At 36.0% G+C, this 19,577-nt stretch overlaps 1 protein-coding gene across 1 annotated transcript; it reads left to right on the forward strand.

Annotated features, from left to right (window-relative positions):
• The first annotated feature begins 1,745 nt into the window (after window positions 1–1,745).
• Window positions 1,746–7,736, forward strand: LOC103944877 (mitochondrial arginine transporter BAC2). Its single transcript, XM_009355355.3, has 2 exons — window positions 1,746–2,803; window positions 6,844–7,736. The coding sequence occupies exons 1-2, from the start codon at window positions 2,570–2,572 to the stop codon at window positions 7,552–7,554; spliced, it is 945 nt and encodes a 314-aa protein (XP_009353630.2). The 5' UTR covers window positions 1,746–2,569; the 3' UTR covers window positions 7,555–7,736.
• The last annotated feature ends 11,841 nt before the right edge of the window (window positions 7,737–19,577 follow it).

The raw sequence follows: 19,577 nt of genomic DNA on the forward strand, positions 1-19,577 counted from the left end.
TTTTAAATGTTTAGTTAAGTGTGTTGAACTTTGAATGTTTTTAATAATTTTTATTTTTAATATATGGTTGGGTATTTGTAGAAAAAAAAATTGGTTATTTTTTTGGAATTCTTTAGTAACATTTTGGGTTTGTCAAGGATTTTTTATTTTTTATTTTTTTGTTGGAAAACCAACGGTCTAGATTAATGGACCATTGGAAATCCAACCATAGGAATGCACCAGGAAAGAGCCATTTGACTCATGTTCTCATCATGTGGGGGGACCAACGTTTGTTTGCTTGAGGAACTTTGGGGCGTCTGCCCTTGCAACAATTGGCAGGGCGGCTGCCATGCTGCCTGCCCTTGCATCAATTGCCATCTGATTTTTCAACTTCTGGAGCAGTTTTAAGAGGGTTAGGGGGCAATTAAACCTAATTGCAGGGGAAATTCCACACTGGTGGAGTTGCTCTAACGAAGAACTGAAGTGCATCATGGACAAACTCAAGGAGAAGGAAGCCGAGGCAAACAATATCAAATTGCAAGCAATTGCAGTGGAAACTTGTAGCCCACTCGCAAGAGAAACAAGTTTGGTTCATAAATATATACGCAATGGTTAATCACTAGTTGTACATTCTTTTGTTAAAGATAATAAAATTCGTTCATGTTCTTTTCAATTGAAATTATGTGAGTTCAACACTAAACTGCCACTCTCATATTTCTGTAATCGAGATCTTGACTAAATTTATGCTGCTCAAGAGAGTTTGTTATCAAGTTTATCTCTATTGCTCGTGACTTAATTTTATTCCTACCACACAAGTACATAGACATAAAATATAACAGATTTAGCATAGAGGGACTAACGCTACAGATTTTATCAAATTTAGTGACCAAATTTAATGGGTGTTGAGTTCAAGGACAACAGATACAATTAAGTCGTAGTTTAAGGATCATAACTTAAATTTACTCTTGATTTAGTGATATTTCTATTATCAAGATTGAAGGTTGTCTTAATTACAAATCCTCCCTTGAATAGGAAAAAAAAAATTGAAAATGTGTAGTGCAAAATGGAATAGCACATGGTAATGAATTAACAAAACTTGAGCTTCCATTTTTACAACTTCTTAAGTGAGATCGAAACCATACTAAGAAGACTCTTTCAAAAAGGGGACTCTTAATGGATTCTCCACATCTCATTTTTTTTTCACAGTATTTTATAATATTGACACAAAAATCGTGTTAAAAACATAAAGTGACGCAAAATTTATGAATAGCCTCATTAAAAAAAAAAATCTCCTTAATATTTCTCTTCGAAGTAAAATATTATACCTTGTTAAACCACACGCACTCACTTGTGACTTTTGACTTTATGGGCACACACAAACAATAAAACCTTAAAATTTGTGACAGTAGCACTATGACTGATTGATTGATGAGTGTAAAATCCACATTCCTCCAAAGCAATATAAAATCTAAAATTAAGATTTAACGATTAAATATTCAGAGTACAAAATGTTTCGGAGCAATTAAGAATTTTTGGTCGAAAGTGATGTCACTCTGCCTACAAAGCAAAGAACCACATATGAATAAATTGGGGAAGAGATCCAGTCCGGATCTCTCCCATCAAAGGTCTAGGATCAAGTGATCCGAACCGTTAAAATTTGATCAACAGCTATAAAATTTGACATGATATTTATAGCAACCCCATGAATTCCCTTGAATTCATTATCAATCAAGACAACAATTTAGATAACATGGACATATTTTCATTATAATATTTCGTACTAACAATACAATGTTATGTAAATAAAAATTTACATAAATTGATTATTAGAATGAGACATCAAGAGTGACGGGTTATTCCGTGCCATGTAATTCTTTCACAAGCAACCAGAGTCTTTCAGGTTTCATCATTTGTTGCTTTGCTCAGCCAACCACTGAAAATTGGTTGAATTGGAGTGTGATTCAACTTCACAATCCCAGAACTTTGGTTAACATACACTAGGATGAAAGCACTGGGATATCCTCAGCTTCCACGTGTGAACCTGCTAATGGTCCACTTGGCATTCCCTGGTTGCTTCTCCGAAAAGAAAACATTGGCCGTTTCCTTCGCGCTTAGCTTTTTTAGGCACGCTCCCTACAAATTGGAAACCGGTGGCTTGTGTTTCTGTCCCTTGTTTAGAGAGAGAGAGAGGCATGTCCTTTGCAGCAATTCAGATAAAAAGACAAGTAAAAAAAAGATCACTTTTTTTCTTATTTTGTTGACGTTGTTGTTGTTTCTGCATAATTTTCAGGAGATTTTGATCGAAAAAGATAACCCAGAAGGAAATTATAACAACCCTTTTTAGAATTATAAATACTTTTGTATCTGAATTGGGTTTTCCAGCTGAATCCGAATTCGGAGGGAAAAACGTAGAAACCAACAGAGAGAGAGAGAAAGGGGGAGAGGTTTGAACTTTAAACACAGATCCTAGCATTTGAGGCTGGATTTTGATTTGGGTTACCTTTAAAAGGGGAAACAAGATTTGGGTATTGATCAGAGAGGAGGATAGGGCGGTGGAAATTGGAATTTGAGGTGTTTGGTGACTGGGAAAATGGATTTCTTGCCAGAGTTTCTTGTGAGCAGTTGGGGAAGAGAGTTTGTGGCAGGAGGGGTTGGAGGGATGGCTGGTGTGGTCTCTGGTTACCCCCTCGACACTCTCCGGGTCTTGCAACAGAGTTCGCCTTCGGGCTCGGCCTTCAGCATCCTCCGTAATGTGGTCTGCGCTGAAGGCCCAATTGCCCTCTACAGAGGCATGGCTGCTCCCATGGCAGCTGTCACCTTCCAGGTTCTTCTTCTCCGCCTCCTTTTTTATCTAACAAAAATTGGGTTAATTACATTAACACCCTCTGAGATTTATCGAATTTTTACAAAACCCCCTCACATTTGAGACATTACACTAACATCCCCTCACATTTGAATTCACTTTCAAATAACCCCTTCAGTCAAAGTTCTACTAATAAATTGACAACTTTACCCTTATAACTAATTAATTAAATAGAAATATATTAGTAAAAAAAAACATTAAAAATGAATTAAACATTGAAAGAATAAATTAAAAACTTAAAATTAGAAAAGGCAAAAAAAAAAAAAAAGTAAACCTAAAACCCTTCCCCAATTTCACTCCCCGCCATTTTCCTTTCTTGTTGTCCCACCATTGCCACCTTCATCCTTTTTCACTCCCCTGCCCCACCCTCACTACTCACTACCCCGCCACTGCTTTAACAATTTTGCAGGCCAAAGCCATCTATGGCTTCTTCAATCTTTCTCTCATTCTCTTCCTGTCTCATCCTGCATCTACTTCCTCTCAACAAAAACTCCATTGGGAGAGGGGTGAGTTCTCAGGCATCTTGGATACATCGACTCCGATGACTTAGAAAAAAACCTTTGCTCTTTCCACTTCATCTCCGCTCGTTCCTCTTTGTGAGGAATAAGGTGGATCGGAAGAACAATGCCAAGGCCTAGGTCAACACTGTCACTGAGACCCTGTTCGACGCCATTGAGAAGAAGTAGTGTCTTTATGCTCTTGAGGCTTTTGCCCTTAATCTAAAGAAAAATTAAGAAAATTCTCATCTTTGTCTGAACAATATGACTGATGAGGCATTTTCAATTCTTAACCTGATGAAGACTCTCCTGCAATGCCAGTCTAATGTTTTTACTAACAGTAACTTCATAAAGGTTTGCATTTGATTTATTTGATTTTAAAATTTTAATTTATTTTTTAATGTTAAATTTATTTATTTTTAATATTTTTTTCTAATATATTTCTTTATTATTTAATTAATTAGTTACAAGGGTAAAGTTGTCCATTTATTAGCAAAATTTTGATTGAAGGGGTTATGTGAAAGTGAATTAAAACGTGAGGGGCTGTTAGTGTAATGTTTCAAATGTGAGGGGGTTTTGTAAAAACTCAATAAACCTCAGGGGGTGTTAGTGTAATTAACCCAACAAAAATTATCTCATAATTATTCTACTTTCTTTTTGTTTCAAATTGATTGATTTTGTTTCTTAATGTTGATCACAATATGTCCGTTAGGTGAATTAATTCATTTGCTTTTAGCATTTCTTGGAATAGTAATGTGACAACTGTTTGATAAAATTCCATGTACATAAGATGTCACACTAGTCGTGTCCTGTAGCTCAAACTAATTACACACAATTGCATGTTAAACTGTCTTTTTAAGTTAGTTCAGAAAAAAGTTTCAACGGCATTATAGGATTGAATATAACAAATAATAAATGACTAAAATTGAAAATAAAGATATAATAATATGAAAATCATATCTAACAACTAAAATACTTATAACTTTAAAAATGAATATTTAAATTTAGGTATAGACGAAATTTATGATTAGAATTTTCTTATAAAAAAGACGTGATGAATGGAGTGGGATTAGCAAATAGATAATAGAAGTAGAAAACAAAACAAAATCTGGTTGTTTGGTCATAGAGATTCTTAACGTTACGAGTGATGGGTCAAATCACAAGTGTGATTACGTGTTTGCAATAGGGTTTGGTCCTTTTGTAGTTTAGTGACTTTTGATAGTGTTAAGTATTTGCATTTCAAACGTCTTTGAAATCATGAGAATTGCATTTTGTTTCTTTTTAGAAGTAACTATCTAGCAATGGACCATAATTTACTCTTATTCTAAACTTGGGAGGGGTGACACTAGAGTTTAGTTACGGTGCAATGAAGGGAGAAATTTGGTTTTACCTGCGAAATTATCATTTTATTTCATTTTTTATGTAAATATGGGCATGGTTTTGGTTTGTGGGTTTGGGCCCCATATGTGGTGTGGAGTGAATTTGTGGGTTTGATCCTATGGTGTTCCTTGTTAGAGTAATGTTTTTACTCATTTAAGCTCATGTAAGTCTGGCACAATTGGTTGTGGGTATGGCAATTTAACCCGTTAAATTCGATCCCTGTAAGTAATCGATCCGAATGGTTCTGTTTTGGGTATAAAATTTCCGGTATTTTACGGGTATGGGTAACCGTCGGGTAAATTTTTCGGTTTCGGGTTCGGTTATGGTTATTGGGGTATCCACCCCAAACCCATACCCGAAACCGAACCATTTCATCTATAAATAAATAAAATATAAATATTTATTATATGAAAATGGGTTGTTAATAATCATGCATTATTAAATATTAAGTTAATTATTTACTTTTATATCATTAATTATAGGAATTATATGCTTATAATTTTTAAGAGTGTAAATGTTTTCTTAGTAATACAATTTTTTAATATTACTTATTAGATGCATTGTATATCAATTGTATTAATAATAGCAATTTATTTAATATCTTTTTTTTTTTAAATATTCTTCATTTCGTTAATAATGTAAATAAATATATAAATCTCATAATGGGGAAAACCGTTCCCCGATCAAAAAGCCATCACCTGACGGGTTTGGTTATGGGGAAAACCCGTTCGGGGATTCTATGGGTTCGGGTTTGGGGAAAATAAACAGGTTCGAGTTTGGGGATGGCACATCTGAACCCAATCGGCCCCGTTGCCATCCCTAGTTGTGGCCTATTTAATTGTATCTAGTATCTCTTTAAGGTTAACGGTGAATTAGTGGAGATGTAAGCACACTTAGTTGTATTGTTGTTGAAAACAAATGTATTTTTTTAATGTTGCTTTAATTTCATTTTGAGTAGAAAATAAACAAGATTTATTTTTCTTATTCTTTGTCTTGTACAAATATATGGTATTAAAACTTTTAGTATATTTTTTTAATTACATGCTAAATTTCTCTACCCACCGCAACGCATGGGCATGAATATTGGTACCAACTGAACTTATCAACTTGCAAATTGATATTGTTCTTGCTTGAATACTAGAAAATCTGTCTTGTGCCACATTGTATATCATTTTGTATTTATCTATTTTATTATGTGATTTTGGTCATGTAATACGAAGTTAGATACAAGAGTATATACAATCAAAGGTTTGTAAGAATATTCTAAAATATATGATTTTGGTGCATCAAAATCACTTTTACATAACCTCATGCACTGAGGTTACGTGGAGAACTATGTGTTTGGAGTGTCAAAGCCATTTCCCATACATAAACCCTAGAATAAACAAAAATTCTATGTAAAGATTAACAATGTAGATCAATTTTTTTTTGCATGCTTTGTGAATGCTAAGTTTCTGTAACATAACTTTCAATGTTTCGTATCAATTTTAGTAGCGGTATTTTCTAGTATACCATAGGTACTTTATTCTCCTAAGTTTTTAATTGTTAGATTCGTGATGAAAAATAAGGATGGAGCTCTAACAACTAAAAATCTCTGATCATAAAATTTTAAGAGTCTTAAGATATAGCTAGCTAGTCAGCCCAATATGACTTGAAAAAGACAGAGAACTAGACTTTGCAAAACGAATTATAACTGAAATTCTTTCTTGCTTGAATTAAAAGTAGTGGCTAGCCGCACCGCTACAATTAATCTAGGTATTTAAAAATTAAGAAAGGGTGCTAGACCTGTTAGATTGCAACTCTCATTTAGACAATTCGATACTTACATGAACACTCATTATATGTTGGTTCTCGTGTTTTCAATATGTTCTAATGTTCTTTAATTCATATGTCATTTTATTTTGCAATTTATTTATTCCAATACAATTATGTATATTAATATTTAATAAATTTAATTAAAATTAAAAAATAACTGCCTAGGTGCTAAACCGCTACCAGCCACCCGACTAGGGGGCCTTTTAGAACCTTGATTAAAAGCAATTTTAAAATTTGTGACCAAATTAAGCATAAACCATCCAATTCAAAATAATTGTTCTAAGCTGGCAAATGATTTGTGCATTGCAGAATGCCATGGTTTTCCAGGTATACGCTATCCTCTCCCGAACCTGCGATCCTTCTGTTTCCGCCAAAGACCCTCCTTCGTACAAAGGTGTTGCTCTAGGAGGATTTGGCACAGGTGCTATACAGAGCCTACTACTCAGTCCCGTAGAACTTGTAAAAATCCGACTTCAACTCCAACGTGATGCAAAATCAAAACCCCATCAGCTGCAATCTCACAACGGCCCTATAGATGTTGCCAAAAGCATAATGAGAGCAGAAGGCTTAAGGGGAATATATAGAGGACTTTTTATTACTGTCCTTAGGGAAGCGCCGTCTTATGGCTTATACTTCTGGACTTACGAGTACATAAGAGAGAAGCTTCACCCGGGCTGCAGAAAGACCGGCGAAGAGAGCTTGCAAACAATGCTGGTGGCAGGAGGGCTAGCGGGAGTTGCCAGCTGGATTTGTTGTTATCCCTTAGATGTTGTGAAAACGAGATTGCAGGCTCAAGCTCCATCTCAGTACCTTCCACCGAGATATTCCGGCATTGCTGATTGCTTTCGGAAGAGTGTGAGAGAGGATGGTTATGGGGTGCTATGGCGAGGATTAGGAACTGCGGTTTCTAGAGCATTTCTGGTGAATGGGGCAATTTTTGCTGCTTATGAGATTGCCCTAAGGTGCCTATTCAGCAACAGAAGTGGAGCCATTCAGACAGAGAAGATGCAATCTAGCTAGGGAAGATTTATGCCCACCACAAACATTTAAACAAGACAAGAAATTTGTATGATAGACCATTATGATTGCTGCATTACTTGATGTATTCTGAACTTTTCAAAGAAAATAAATGTCAAATATGAAATGTATGATTCAGTTTCTGTTGTAAAATTGAATAAAAACTAGAATATGATTCTGTTTTATGTTGTTATTAGCTGCCCTTTTTTTTTTTTTTTTTCAAATCTTACTGTGTTCTTACTGTTTTTTCAAACAATTAAATGTAGTGAAAATAGTCGGATACAAATTATATGATATATTGAAAACAAACAATACAACAAAGTAAACTCTCATTTATAATTGCCTAGGTTTCTGACCCTTATGCCACAAGAAAGATAGATGCTGATAGAGTTGATGTGTATCTAAGATTATTACAAGTGTCATTAGATCACTGGTTTTCTCTTAAGCTAGTTAGTTGAGCAGTGGCTATTGGCTTATCCTGTAAACTATAAATCTAAACATCATCAATTGAAATTCAGTTGAAACAAATTTTCCTCTCTAGCTCTCTCTCTCTTGATTCTTTCGTTGGCTTCTTCTTCAAGATTGTATACAAAGTTATCATGGTATCTTCGCCGGACATGGCCTCTGCCTCCGGTTGACGATCATTTTGCTTCCGCTTGTTTTCTTCTTTGTTAGTGTGTTGAGTTGTTGTCGGTGGATTTTTCAGATTGTTCATCTAATTGTGATCCCAGTTGATTTTTGGTTGCTGTGCATTGGTGGATTTCTGATCAAGTTTGTAAGGTTGCTCTTTTCATAATACTTCCTATTCATGGCTTAATTTCTTGTAAACCTACGATTCTGTGTTGTTTAGTCTCTATAAACTCTAGAATATGGGGATTTTCTTGATCAGTTGATGATTTGTTGTTGCATCTCTGCCACAATGTTTACCTCTGCACTATCTTGTGTAGTTGGATGTCAAAGTTCCAAGGAAATGTGGACCATTCTGCTTGAAAGGTTTGCCAGTGTCACTAGAACTAGTATACTTCAGCTAAAAATAGATCTCCAGAACATTAAGAAAGGGCAGAGTCCATAGATCAGTATCTAGAAAGGATTAAGGAGTTTAGGGATCAACTAGCTCCTGCTCGTGTGACCATATTTGATAAGGACATTGTGATTGTCGCATTTCAATCATCCGATTTGTATACTTGCGAGTACTAAAATTCGAGACTTAATGAGGTTAATTTTGATCATCTAATTTTCGCAACAAGTTTCTGGCGCCGTTGCTGGGGATCCAATTTGATTCTAATACTTACTTATTGGATTGTTACATCTTTTAGTTGGTTTAGCTTTAACGTTAATTGTTAGTTTTTTTTCAATAATAAATTATTTCCTAATTCTCTTGCTAGCTTACTCATGTGTTTAATGTCTTTGCAGAAAATTGGAGTCACTCAGCTTTGATGCCAATACAAAATCAAGTTTGGGGGTGAATTTCCATCTACATCTTCGTTTGCCGCTTCTTTAAAACCGGGAAGTTTTTTTTTTGTCCAAGAGCTTTAATCATTTATATTTTTTTGTACCTTTGTGTCCAGTTTTATTATGCTTATTTTTAATTTTTTTTTTCATTCTTTTTGTTTTAGTTCCGAAAAAAAATAAAAAAATTACATAATTTTGAAAAATCCAAAAACTTTTTATTTTTCTTTGAGTCTCGTTCTTATTGGCCACTTCCCAATTCAGTGATGAGATTCGGTCTCTATTTACATAACCTTCAAGAAATTTAAGCTCGACATTAGTTCTTTACCTTATCTTTGTTTTAACCATATTTGTTTATGATCATGATATGGAAAACATATATGCACATAGTCTTGTTGATGTGAAACTAGAGCATAATTTAACGCTTCATATGTGAATCTAATGATCCTATGTAACCTTTGTGAGTTTTTGAGCCTATTATAGATTGAACCATTATGCATCAATCACATTTATTCTTGTGTGTACGATCTCATTTTAACATGTATTTCAAGTATCACATCCCAGTCTCGACTCCGCCGTAGCACGATATTGTCCGCTTTGGGCTTACCATTCCATCACGGTTTTGTTTCTGGGAACTCACGAGCAATGGGTCACTCATCTTGGGAATGCTCTCGCCCGAACTCGCTTAACTTCGGAGTTCCGATGGAAGCCAAAGCCAATGAGTCCCCAAAAAGCCTCGTGCTATATCGAGGTGGGCATGTACATATAAGGCACATCACCCCATCTCCATTGATCGATGTGGGATGTTACATCTAAAACTTGGTTTATGCCTCTCGTTACATTCATCAATTCATGTAAATATTGAAAATGACTTAGGCATTTTTTTTTCTCTTTCTTTGAGCCTTTCTAGCCAGCCTTTATGATTATTTTTCCTAATTTAGCCATTTTGAGCCTTTATGTGAGCTTTTTGTTCTTAAACCTAAATTTTCCCTACCTAACCTTGTAAAGAATTTCCTACCCGTCTAAAAAGCTTGTAGGGTAATTTTTATTAAGAGGAGAGAATTCCAAGTATTGGAGCCTAAATATTGTAATAGAAAAGGAAGAAAAATGATGAGAAGAAAAAAATTGATGAGAAAAAAAATGCTGTTTGCAGTAAAAAAAAAAAAATTAAATAAATAAATAAATAAAGGAAAATTTTGATGTTGTAAAGAAAAGAGCGTTTCAAGGTTAACCAAATGAATAAAGTTCTATTTTTGTGCTCAAGTTCTTAAAAGTGCTTTATGGGTTTAAAGAATCTCTATCTCTCCAATACAATTGTAATGCTCTACAAGTTAATTAGACTTTGTGTTTTTCATACCCTTTAATTGTTTAGCCAATTAACACTAAGCCTCATTACAACTCTGTGAAAGACCTTTTGATTCAAAAAGTTACTTGATATTTATAGCGAGTTAGGTGGACAAGCAAGCATATGGCGGTATGTTTTGTGAGATCATTTGAGTGAAACATATTAACCCACAAATATGAGTGAATGAGTGTATGCGTGAGAAGCTCTTTGTATGCATATGATAATTTTAAGAAGCTTGGAATTGCATTGACATGACTATTACACACACTACACTCCAAGTTGGTTTGATTCAAATTTGGATAATGTCGTGAACTATTGTTGTTAATTTCTTGAAAGTTATCTCACGGTTGGGTTTTCTCCATTTTTTTGTCGAGTCTTTGTGTTTTCTTTTGTTATGCTCGAGGACTAGCAAAGTCTAAGTTTGGGGTTGTTTGATGTGGTCATATTTCATATGTTTTTATCATATATTTCCTTTGGATTTTGTGTATTCAAATTGGTTAAGTTTTAATATATAGGCTTTAGTACCGAAGTTATGCAAAAAAGAAGTGAAAAATGGTGATTTCAGGTATCTAGGGTAATTTCAATGGAGCAAGAGTTGAACTAACTGCACGAAAACATGTGCATTCCAACAAGAAGATGAGATTGCAACGGTTTTGGAAATCAAATCGACATGGGGACACTATTCATTGGATTTTAGGAAAGAACTTAACTACTAGTTTTATTATTTCCATTTATTTTTCCTTTTCTTAAATAAGGTCTTAAAGTCCATTAATTAGTTAGTGGATTTTGAACAAGGTTCTAAAATACGCTAGGCCCTAGTCGGGTGACGGGCTGGCGCCTAGGCAAACTAGGCGGATTTAAGTAAATCCATTATATTTCGTGTAAATAAATGTCAGTTTATACTTCAAACATATTTAATTTCATCATAAACTACAAGCATATAATGTGTGCTCATTTAAGTATTCAACAAGTATCTTACAATTTATTGAAAAAAATAAAATGCAAAATGAAAGTTATCTATTTTCTGTCTAAGTGAGTCGTAACTTAGGCGGGTGCCTAGGCAGGTCTAGGCGGTTTAGGCGGGTGCCTAGGCGGTCTAGGCGGGTGCCTCAGCAGGTCTAGGCACCCTTTTTTAATTTTCAAACGCCTAGGCATTAATCAGGGTCGTAGCCAGCCACCTAACGCCTAGACGGGGCCGAGGCGGCGCTAGGTCGAGACTTTTAGAACAGTAGTTGTCGTTGGTTACAAAAGGAGATTAAAACTCCTTATGAAAAGGAGGAAGCCACCAAAAACCAAAAATCATCATATTGGAGGAAAAGGCTGCTGCAAGAAGGACAAGAGGAAGAACTTTTCGTCTTTTTATTTTGTTAGGGCTACGATGTAGCCTAATCATGAATATTTAATTGCCTTGTGGCATTGTTATTATCAAGTTTTTCTTCCTTATCGAGTATCTTTTGCTAATCATAATGCACTTGATTTTTATTTAGATGCTTGATCACCGCCTAGGTTTCAATTAAGTTGATTTGATACAAGTTAGAGTAGATGTCATACTTAACTTGGGTTTAGTTTCTTGTAATATACACCTATTTGTAGATGCCATGCAATTAGGGTTTGTGTGATTGTCCAACGATTTCCATAGAGCTTAATGGGTTCTTACTTGTTTAAATTCATCAAGATGCCATAGAGGGTTAACATGTAATGATACTTTTGATGCAACAAGATGTCATGGCCATTGAATAGTTTAGGAAAAATCGATCATCAATATTGGGGAACTACTTGAGCATAAAATATTAAGGGAATTAAGTAGAATTGGTTATGGTGAATTCGGATGCCTTATGTCTTTTTTCTTATGTTTTCATTTTATTATTTACAGGCATTTTATTTCAAGCTTTATTTTATTTCAGTTTAATTCAAAATCTCCTATCTTTTTTGTTAAAACTTCTCAATCATAATTTGTTTCAATTTAGTTGGTAAGACTGTATAATCAATTCGATCTCTATGGGACGATATCCATGCTTATATGCTATACAATCATCCGATTTGTATACTTGCAAGGACTAAAATTCGAGACTGAATGAGGTTAATTTTGATTATCTAATTTAGTTTTGTGACTCACTGCACATTTTGTTAAAAAAATGTCTTGATTTCAAAGAGATCCCACAAACGTTAGCACTTACATTCCTAAAAGTTTCATATTTAGCAAAACCTAAAGTTATATATGATAACCTCAAATCAACAAAGTTCTCTGTTTTGAGAAGGTCGGAAGAAAAACGTATGTCGTACGTAGTCTTACTTTTGTTTTGTAAAGATATTTCCACAACTTGAACCTGTGACCTTTTAGTAAAAGGAGCAATATTTTCATTTTGCCAAGTATACTGGGATTCAAACATGAAATTGAATGTTCGTCTTTTTAGAGGTATGAATATATAAATGAGTGCTACTAGGGTGGGGTGAGCCCATAGTCTGGGTGTTGGGTAGGGGTGGCGGGTGTGAATGTCATGCCAAGGTGTGGGGAAAAATTTGTCAGCAATGGTAGAGAGGACAATTGATGCAATGATCATGATGGTGATGGTTGATGCGAGAATTACTTGACACTCAAATTAAACCCTCGTTTGACAATTGTAGTAGAATGGATAAGTGAGGGATCGTTCTAGACCGGGGATTAGGAGGGCTTGCTAAAACCTTCTAAATTGACTTAAAAACATAAAAATACAATATAAAACACTATTTAATGCTCGAAGAAAGCAAAACTAAAAATAAGAAAGATTAAGACTAAGACTTCAACGAAATAGGGGGGAATTGGATTTGGACGAATTTAAACTAAAACGTAAAAACAATATAAAATATCAAACTAGACTCAAAGAATGTGAAATTAAACGTTAAAACACTAAGACAAACCAAAAGAATCAAAATGCTTTAAAAACACAAACTAAATTGATTTCTAACTATATTGCACATTAAAGCAAAAGGGGGATTGAGATTTGATGAAAATTGAAATAACGAAACAAGAATGTAATTGATGAAATAAGATGGTTGGTGAATTAGCTAGAGGTTCTTTCTCCACACATGATATTTATGCATATGAATCAATTTCCAGTTATTCCTTCATTGAATTATGAACGACAATGCCCCAAATTAACCGTGACATCACTAGTTAACCCTCAGATTTTCCTTATATTATTGGATTGGATGGCATCATTCGACAACCCAAAACATTCTCAAAAGTTCCCTACATGTCATCATAATAGAGATACAATCGAAGATCATTAAGAATAATGAAAACCATAAGCATTGACAAAGCACTTGCAACTATGACATCATGTTACTCATGCTAAGAATTAAACTTAACGCGATCGTGACAAGCGACCTTCACTACTTTCAAGTATAAGTTAGTAACGATTATGTGAAACCTTCTTAAACTTTAGCCACATATTCATGCATGCTAATTAAGTGTCGACCCTCAATCAACAAACACAAATAAGTTAATCATCAAATAGTTAAGCCAATTGCATTCACGAATCAAGAGTTCATAACCGGAATTCATCAATTCATATTACATAAATAATCATGGTATTGAAATCACCCCTAGCCAAAAAGGGTTTAGTTCCTCATAACTTTGAAATCAAAGAAACACCTAAACATTCCAACAACTCAAACTTGAATTGTATGAACGTTTAGGCACTCTTCTCTTCCTCTTCTCATATTACAAAACAAAGAGAATTGAATTTAAACATTGAAATCAAAGAAACGCGTAAACATTCCAACAACTCAAACGTGAATTGTATGAACGTTTAGGCCCTCTTCTCTTCCTCTTCGTTGTAGCACAAGGACTAAGGGATGTTGTTGGTGTGTTGAATGGATTGGGGGATTATGGAAATGGAAGAAATGGAGGAGAAAGGGAAGGGAAGAAATGGAAGTGTTTGAGGGGTGTTGTGTTGTGAAATGAGATGAGATGTCCCTTTGTGTATGAATGCATGGGTTTTTATAGGGGGAATGGGAGAATATGTGGATGATTGTTTAAGAGTGAAAGTGGTTGTTATGATGAAGAGTGAATAAATAATGCATGTAGGGTTAGGAAATAAAATCATAAATTAAAGGGGGGATGATTAAAGGGTGTGGCTAGGTTGGAAAGGTGTGGAAGATGGATGGAATCATGGGTAGTGTTGTTTGATTTGTTTTGTGGTTAATGGGAATGTGGTTGAATGATTAAATGGACATGTGGGGTGTAATTGCAAAGGGAATGCAAAGTGAATGAATAATGAATGCATGTGAGTTAAAGAGGGAGAATGTGGTGAAATGATGAAGTGGGAAGGTGGAAATGCATGTGGGATGTTGGAAAGGAAATGGGAATATGAGTAGGCCATGGCATGGGAGTTGTTTTGTTGGTGTAAATGTGCCATGGTTGCAATGATGAAGAATAAAGGGTGCATGTGGGGTGGAATTGAATGAATGCAAAGTGAATGAATAATGAAATGAGTTAAAGAGGGAGAATGTGGTGAAATGATGAAGTAGGAAGGTGGAAATGCATGTGACTTGTTTGTGGAATAAAGAATGAATGGTGGAATGATGAAGAGTTGCATAAAGAATGCATGTAGGGTTAGCTAGGTTGGCTTTGTTTGGGTGCATGTGTGTTAATGGTGGTTTTGCATGTGAATTGATGGATTGTTTTTGATGGAATGGATGGTTCTTTGCATGGCTTTTGAAGTGATTGTGGGCTTTGGAATTGGAAGGAAATGCATGGCCTTGGGGTTGGTTTAAGAGAGAATGGGCTAGGCCCTTTGTTTTATGTCCAAAATGAATACAAGGCCTTCAAATTCGTCCAACACTTTGGCTCCAATCATATGCTATCCATTCCAAGCCCAATTTTGCTCCAAAATGCATCTTTTTGCTTCCTTAGCCATATGAACCTAAAAACACACGAAAATGGCTTAAACTACTAAAACAACTATGAATTAACAACATAGATGCACGAAAACAAGCTAAGTAAGTCGCCTAAATATGCTCCTATCAAACTCCCCCACACTTATCTTTTGCTAGTCCTCGAGCAAAACAGAATAAAAACAAATAAACAAAACGACACTAAACACGTAAAACACAACCTACACCTTCCAACAACCGTCTTAGGGATTTCCAATGCACATGACATGTTAAAAATCACCATTCCCACAGATTTTAGTCATCTTCACACTTAAGTACATTCTTAATCATAGTCACCACATACTAGTTCACAATTAAGCATTTAAAACCATGTTTTGAATGTAGTAACATGTCTTTAGAGAATTTGCTCAATTCCTTACAAGATATGCACTCGATTTTCACTCAGATTTTCTAACTACACACCCTAATCTAGTCATATGTGAGAAGATTGATGTAAACATGAAAACGAACACTCACATATATGTATCACAAAGAACGCAATTTCTGGAGTTAATAAGCATGTTTAGATATGATCTCATGAATGGAATGCTACTACTTAGACGCGAGAACCAGTGACACCATATGCTCATACCAAGTTCAAACTCCACAAATTGAAACACATAACACTCAAGATTGAAGTCACGGGTTGTAATAGGGCTTGGGATATTGGCTCACAAGGAAAGGTAAGGATAAACAAAAGTTCTTTAAACAATAGCAAGCAAGGTAATGAAATTAAGGCTTAGAATTCACTTGGCATGCAGAAATAAACTTTTAGACATAAGGGGGAGATTCAATCAACTCTTAGGGCCTAATTTATTGCTTTGGGCCCTTACTTCAACCAACAATATTTTTCAACTTTTTTTTTTTTTTTTTTTTATTTTTTTTATTTTTTCTTTTTTTTTTTTTTTTTTTTTTTTTCTTTTGAATCTCAAAACGTACATATAAATTTAAAAACAAACTTTTACTCCCCCACACTCATTTTCTTGCATAATGTAACTCAAAAGGAATTCATTTAAGTCATGCTCACTATACTTCAAGAACAAGGGTACAAATCGTCCTAATCTAGGCTAGGTGAGGATGATAAGGGTTAACAAAGAACATGGGCTAAACAAGCTCAACGGGGGTAAAACTTACAACATATACGAAATATGGGAAGTGAGGCTATTTGGCTATGGTGGTGGTCACTACACAACTTCATCTTGAATATGTGTTATGCAAATCAATAACATGCTTTGAATGAAATGGGCATGAGTTCTAGCATTTGGAACTATATGATGAAACGCCTTCTAAGTAGCAACCAAGCAAAGAATAATGAGATCATGCAACGACTTTAGAAAACAAGAAATCACAGATTATACTCTCCAAAGAACGTTATAGGCTCAAGTCTCTCAGGGTTGTAGCGTTTGTTTGAGTTCCTTCCTTCAGGCATGTTACAAAAACTAATCTTTCTTTTATGATTGCATGTGAAGTCATACATTATAACCATAACCAAGCATATACCAAGAGTAAATCAAACTTTTCTCCATGTTTATAACTCTTTTTAACAGTCATGCAATTACAAACCAAATCCTGAGGCAAGTGTTGGAAGGTACCTACGACACAAATACTCACACAAAAACAACTTTAAAACAATTCTTTTTGGGTTTTTCAAAACAATTTTTCAAATTTTTATGGGATTTTCGAATTTTTAAGTCAAAACACACTAAAACAGTTTAAACACACTTAAAAACAACAAGAAAACAATATTTGAAGTTATGGTGGATAAAACCCTACGAATTTGCATCAAAACACTTTAGTTACCCCCCCACACTTAAATCAAACATTGTCCTCAATGTTTCAAGCATAGACTCACAAAATTAACAAACAAACAAACAAAACAACAACTAAACAACCTAACATGGCAGAATGTATCTAACAAAGAAAAGAGTTTAGAGATGCAAATCTGGAATTGGAGTGCTTTCTCGGCCTTCCGTTGTTGAATGCATGGGCATGATCTTGGTGATTCCACAGGCTTACTCTTGAACTGGGCTGAGGTTTCTTTTGGTTTCCTCCGATCGTTGATTTTCCTTTGTGCTACTCTTGAACTGGGCAGCAGGATTCTTTTGGTCTCCCCCAAAGGTCTGAGCTTCCTCCTCTTATCTGTTTCTTTGTTCAATCTCTCCAATTCGTATTGAAGAGGGTTAGAGGATAGCTCAGCAAAGCTAGGTAAGCAACCAGGGAATAGAGTCCAGATAGACTCCAAGTGCCGGCTGATTGCTTCTTTCACTTTGCCATGCAAGTAATATCAAGGACAAAGGAAAAGACAGGGAAAGAGCATGATATGAGATACCTTTGCTTTTGCCCTTGATGATATGAGATACCTTTGCTTTTGAAGAAGCGGTAAATGAATCAGCACATGTATTTGTGGTGCTGTTTCCTCCTGGGTCATCTGTACTCCAGGCATCTGGTATCATCTTTGGGGAAGAAGAAAGAATGGAGTATTTCGAAAGGCTTTGCTGGGAGTGCGCCCTCAGAGGTGAGAAAGAGTTGGGCATTTTCTTCAGTTCTGTCTTGCCAAAAAAAAAATGAAGGTCGACATATATAGGGAATTCAATAGCAAGTGATGGTACTGTTCTTTTACCCTTGTCGACAAACGTTTTGATCCCGCAAATCCGGCTTTTTGAAATAGTGACGACTCTTCGATCTTTGAAGACGCCTCTTCGATTTCTGAGCAGGCGCTTTCTGAAAAGCAGAGAAAGCGTCGCCGAACTTTGCGCTTGTCGGCTAAAGACGTGTAGCTGCGATGATGGCCTCCACGTGTTGAACGCGTTTTCTGAAAAAACCGAGGGAGCGTCGCCGAACTTTACGCCTCAAATTCCGGCTTTTTGAATTGGTGGACGCGTTGCCTTGGCTTTTTATAGAGCTATCGATCACCGCCAATTTACACACTCTGAAGATTTCCCATTCTGAAAAATCGTCTCCGGCCCTTTGAAAATTTACTCCGTCCACCCCTTCTCTTTTGAACACTTTTGAAAAATGGCAAACCCATCGAACCTTAGCTTAGAATTGAGTCTCCGCAGTGATACGGGCGTGCCGTGTCAAGGTAACGTATGGCGCCCTTCTTTCTTTTCTTCTAACGGTCCTCTTACAGGTGAAGACTCTGTGATGCAGGACGCCACAACAGCTGCGATAGTAGCTCGGAACCTCCTCACTCCCAGAGATAGTCAGCTGCTTTCAGGACGGTCCGATGAGTTGGCCGTTCAAGAATCCCTGGCTCTCAGCGTTCAGTGCGCTGGTTCTGTGTCAAACATGGGCCAACGCCTCCTTGCTCGCTCCCGTCAGGTTGAATCTTTGATGGCGGAGGTGGAGAACCTGAAACAAGAGATCAAACAACTTAAGTACGAGAATAGAACTTTGCATGTGCTTGCAAATAACTATTCGTCAGGCATGAAGAGGAAGCTTGATGAGATGCAAGAATCTCAAGGTCGGATGCAAAGTGACCGTCAACGGCTTGCGTCTTTCTTCCAGGGGCACCTTTTTCCTGGGTCATCCAGCGTTTCGCCAAGTATTGGGGCCTGGAATGCTCTATATCCTACGCCTATCGCTCCTATGCCTCTTGCTCCGATGCCTCCTGCTCCGATGCCTTCCGCTCCGATGCCTTCCACTTCTAGAGTTTTGACTCGTGGTGGGTCTTCACGCAAACAAAAACAAAAACAACCTTTGTGAAGCTCCATTTGTTAGATACATTTGTAATTTCTCGAAAATTAATGAAAAAGCTTTGTTTTATTCACTGTATTGGGTTGCCTCCCAAGTAGCGCTAAGACACAAACAAACACCAAAATGACTCAAATGACTCTAAAAACACATCTTTTTGGGTTTTTCAAAAGAATTTTTTTTCAAATTTTTATCAAATTTTCGGAGTTTTATGCCAAGACACTATAAAACACACTAAAACACTCTAAAAACGCTTAAAACAGCAAGAAACAACATTCTAAGTGATAGGTGAATAAATCCCACGAAATTCATGCAAAAACAAATTGTTTACCCCCCCACACTTAAATCAAACATTGTCCTCAATGTTTTAAGCAGAAAGTCACAACAGAGCAAGCAAATAAACAAATACGATAAGGAAAGCAAAGTAAAGGCAGTAAAGAAAAGGAAAGGAATAAAAATAAGTCTCTTAAAGGGGTTTCCAAGTTCTTCTCTATTCGGATGCATGGGTTGCCTCCCACGAAGCGCTTTCTTTTACGTCTTTCAGCCGGACGAGTACCCTCTTCAATCTTCATTTGAGCCCACGGAATGGAAAGGAATGTCTTCCACCACTTGCCCCACACCA

Source organism: the organism of the source record quoted next, unplaced genomic scaffold, assembly GCF_019419815.1.
Source record: "Pyrus x bretschneideri cultivar Hongxiangsu unplaced genomic scaffold, Pyrus_bretschneideri_v1 Contig26, whole genome shotgun sequence".
In the NCBI taxonomy this organism is placed as follows: Eukaryota; Viridiplantae; Streptophyta; class Magnoliopsida; order Rosales; family Rosaceae; genus Pyrus; species Pyrus x bretschneideri.

Coding starts and splice junctions, on each gene's coding strand:
- LOC103944877 (XM_009355355.3), top strand. CDS start 2,570: ATGGATTTCTTGCCAGAGTTTCTTGTGAGCAGTTGGGGAAGAGAGTTT. Junction 2,804..6,843: donor TGGCAGCTGTCACCTTCCAG/GTTCTTCTTCTC, acceptor TGTGCATTGCAG/AATGCCATGGTTTTCCAGGT.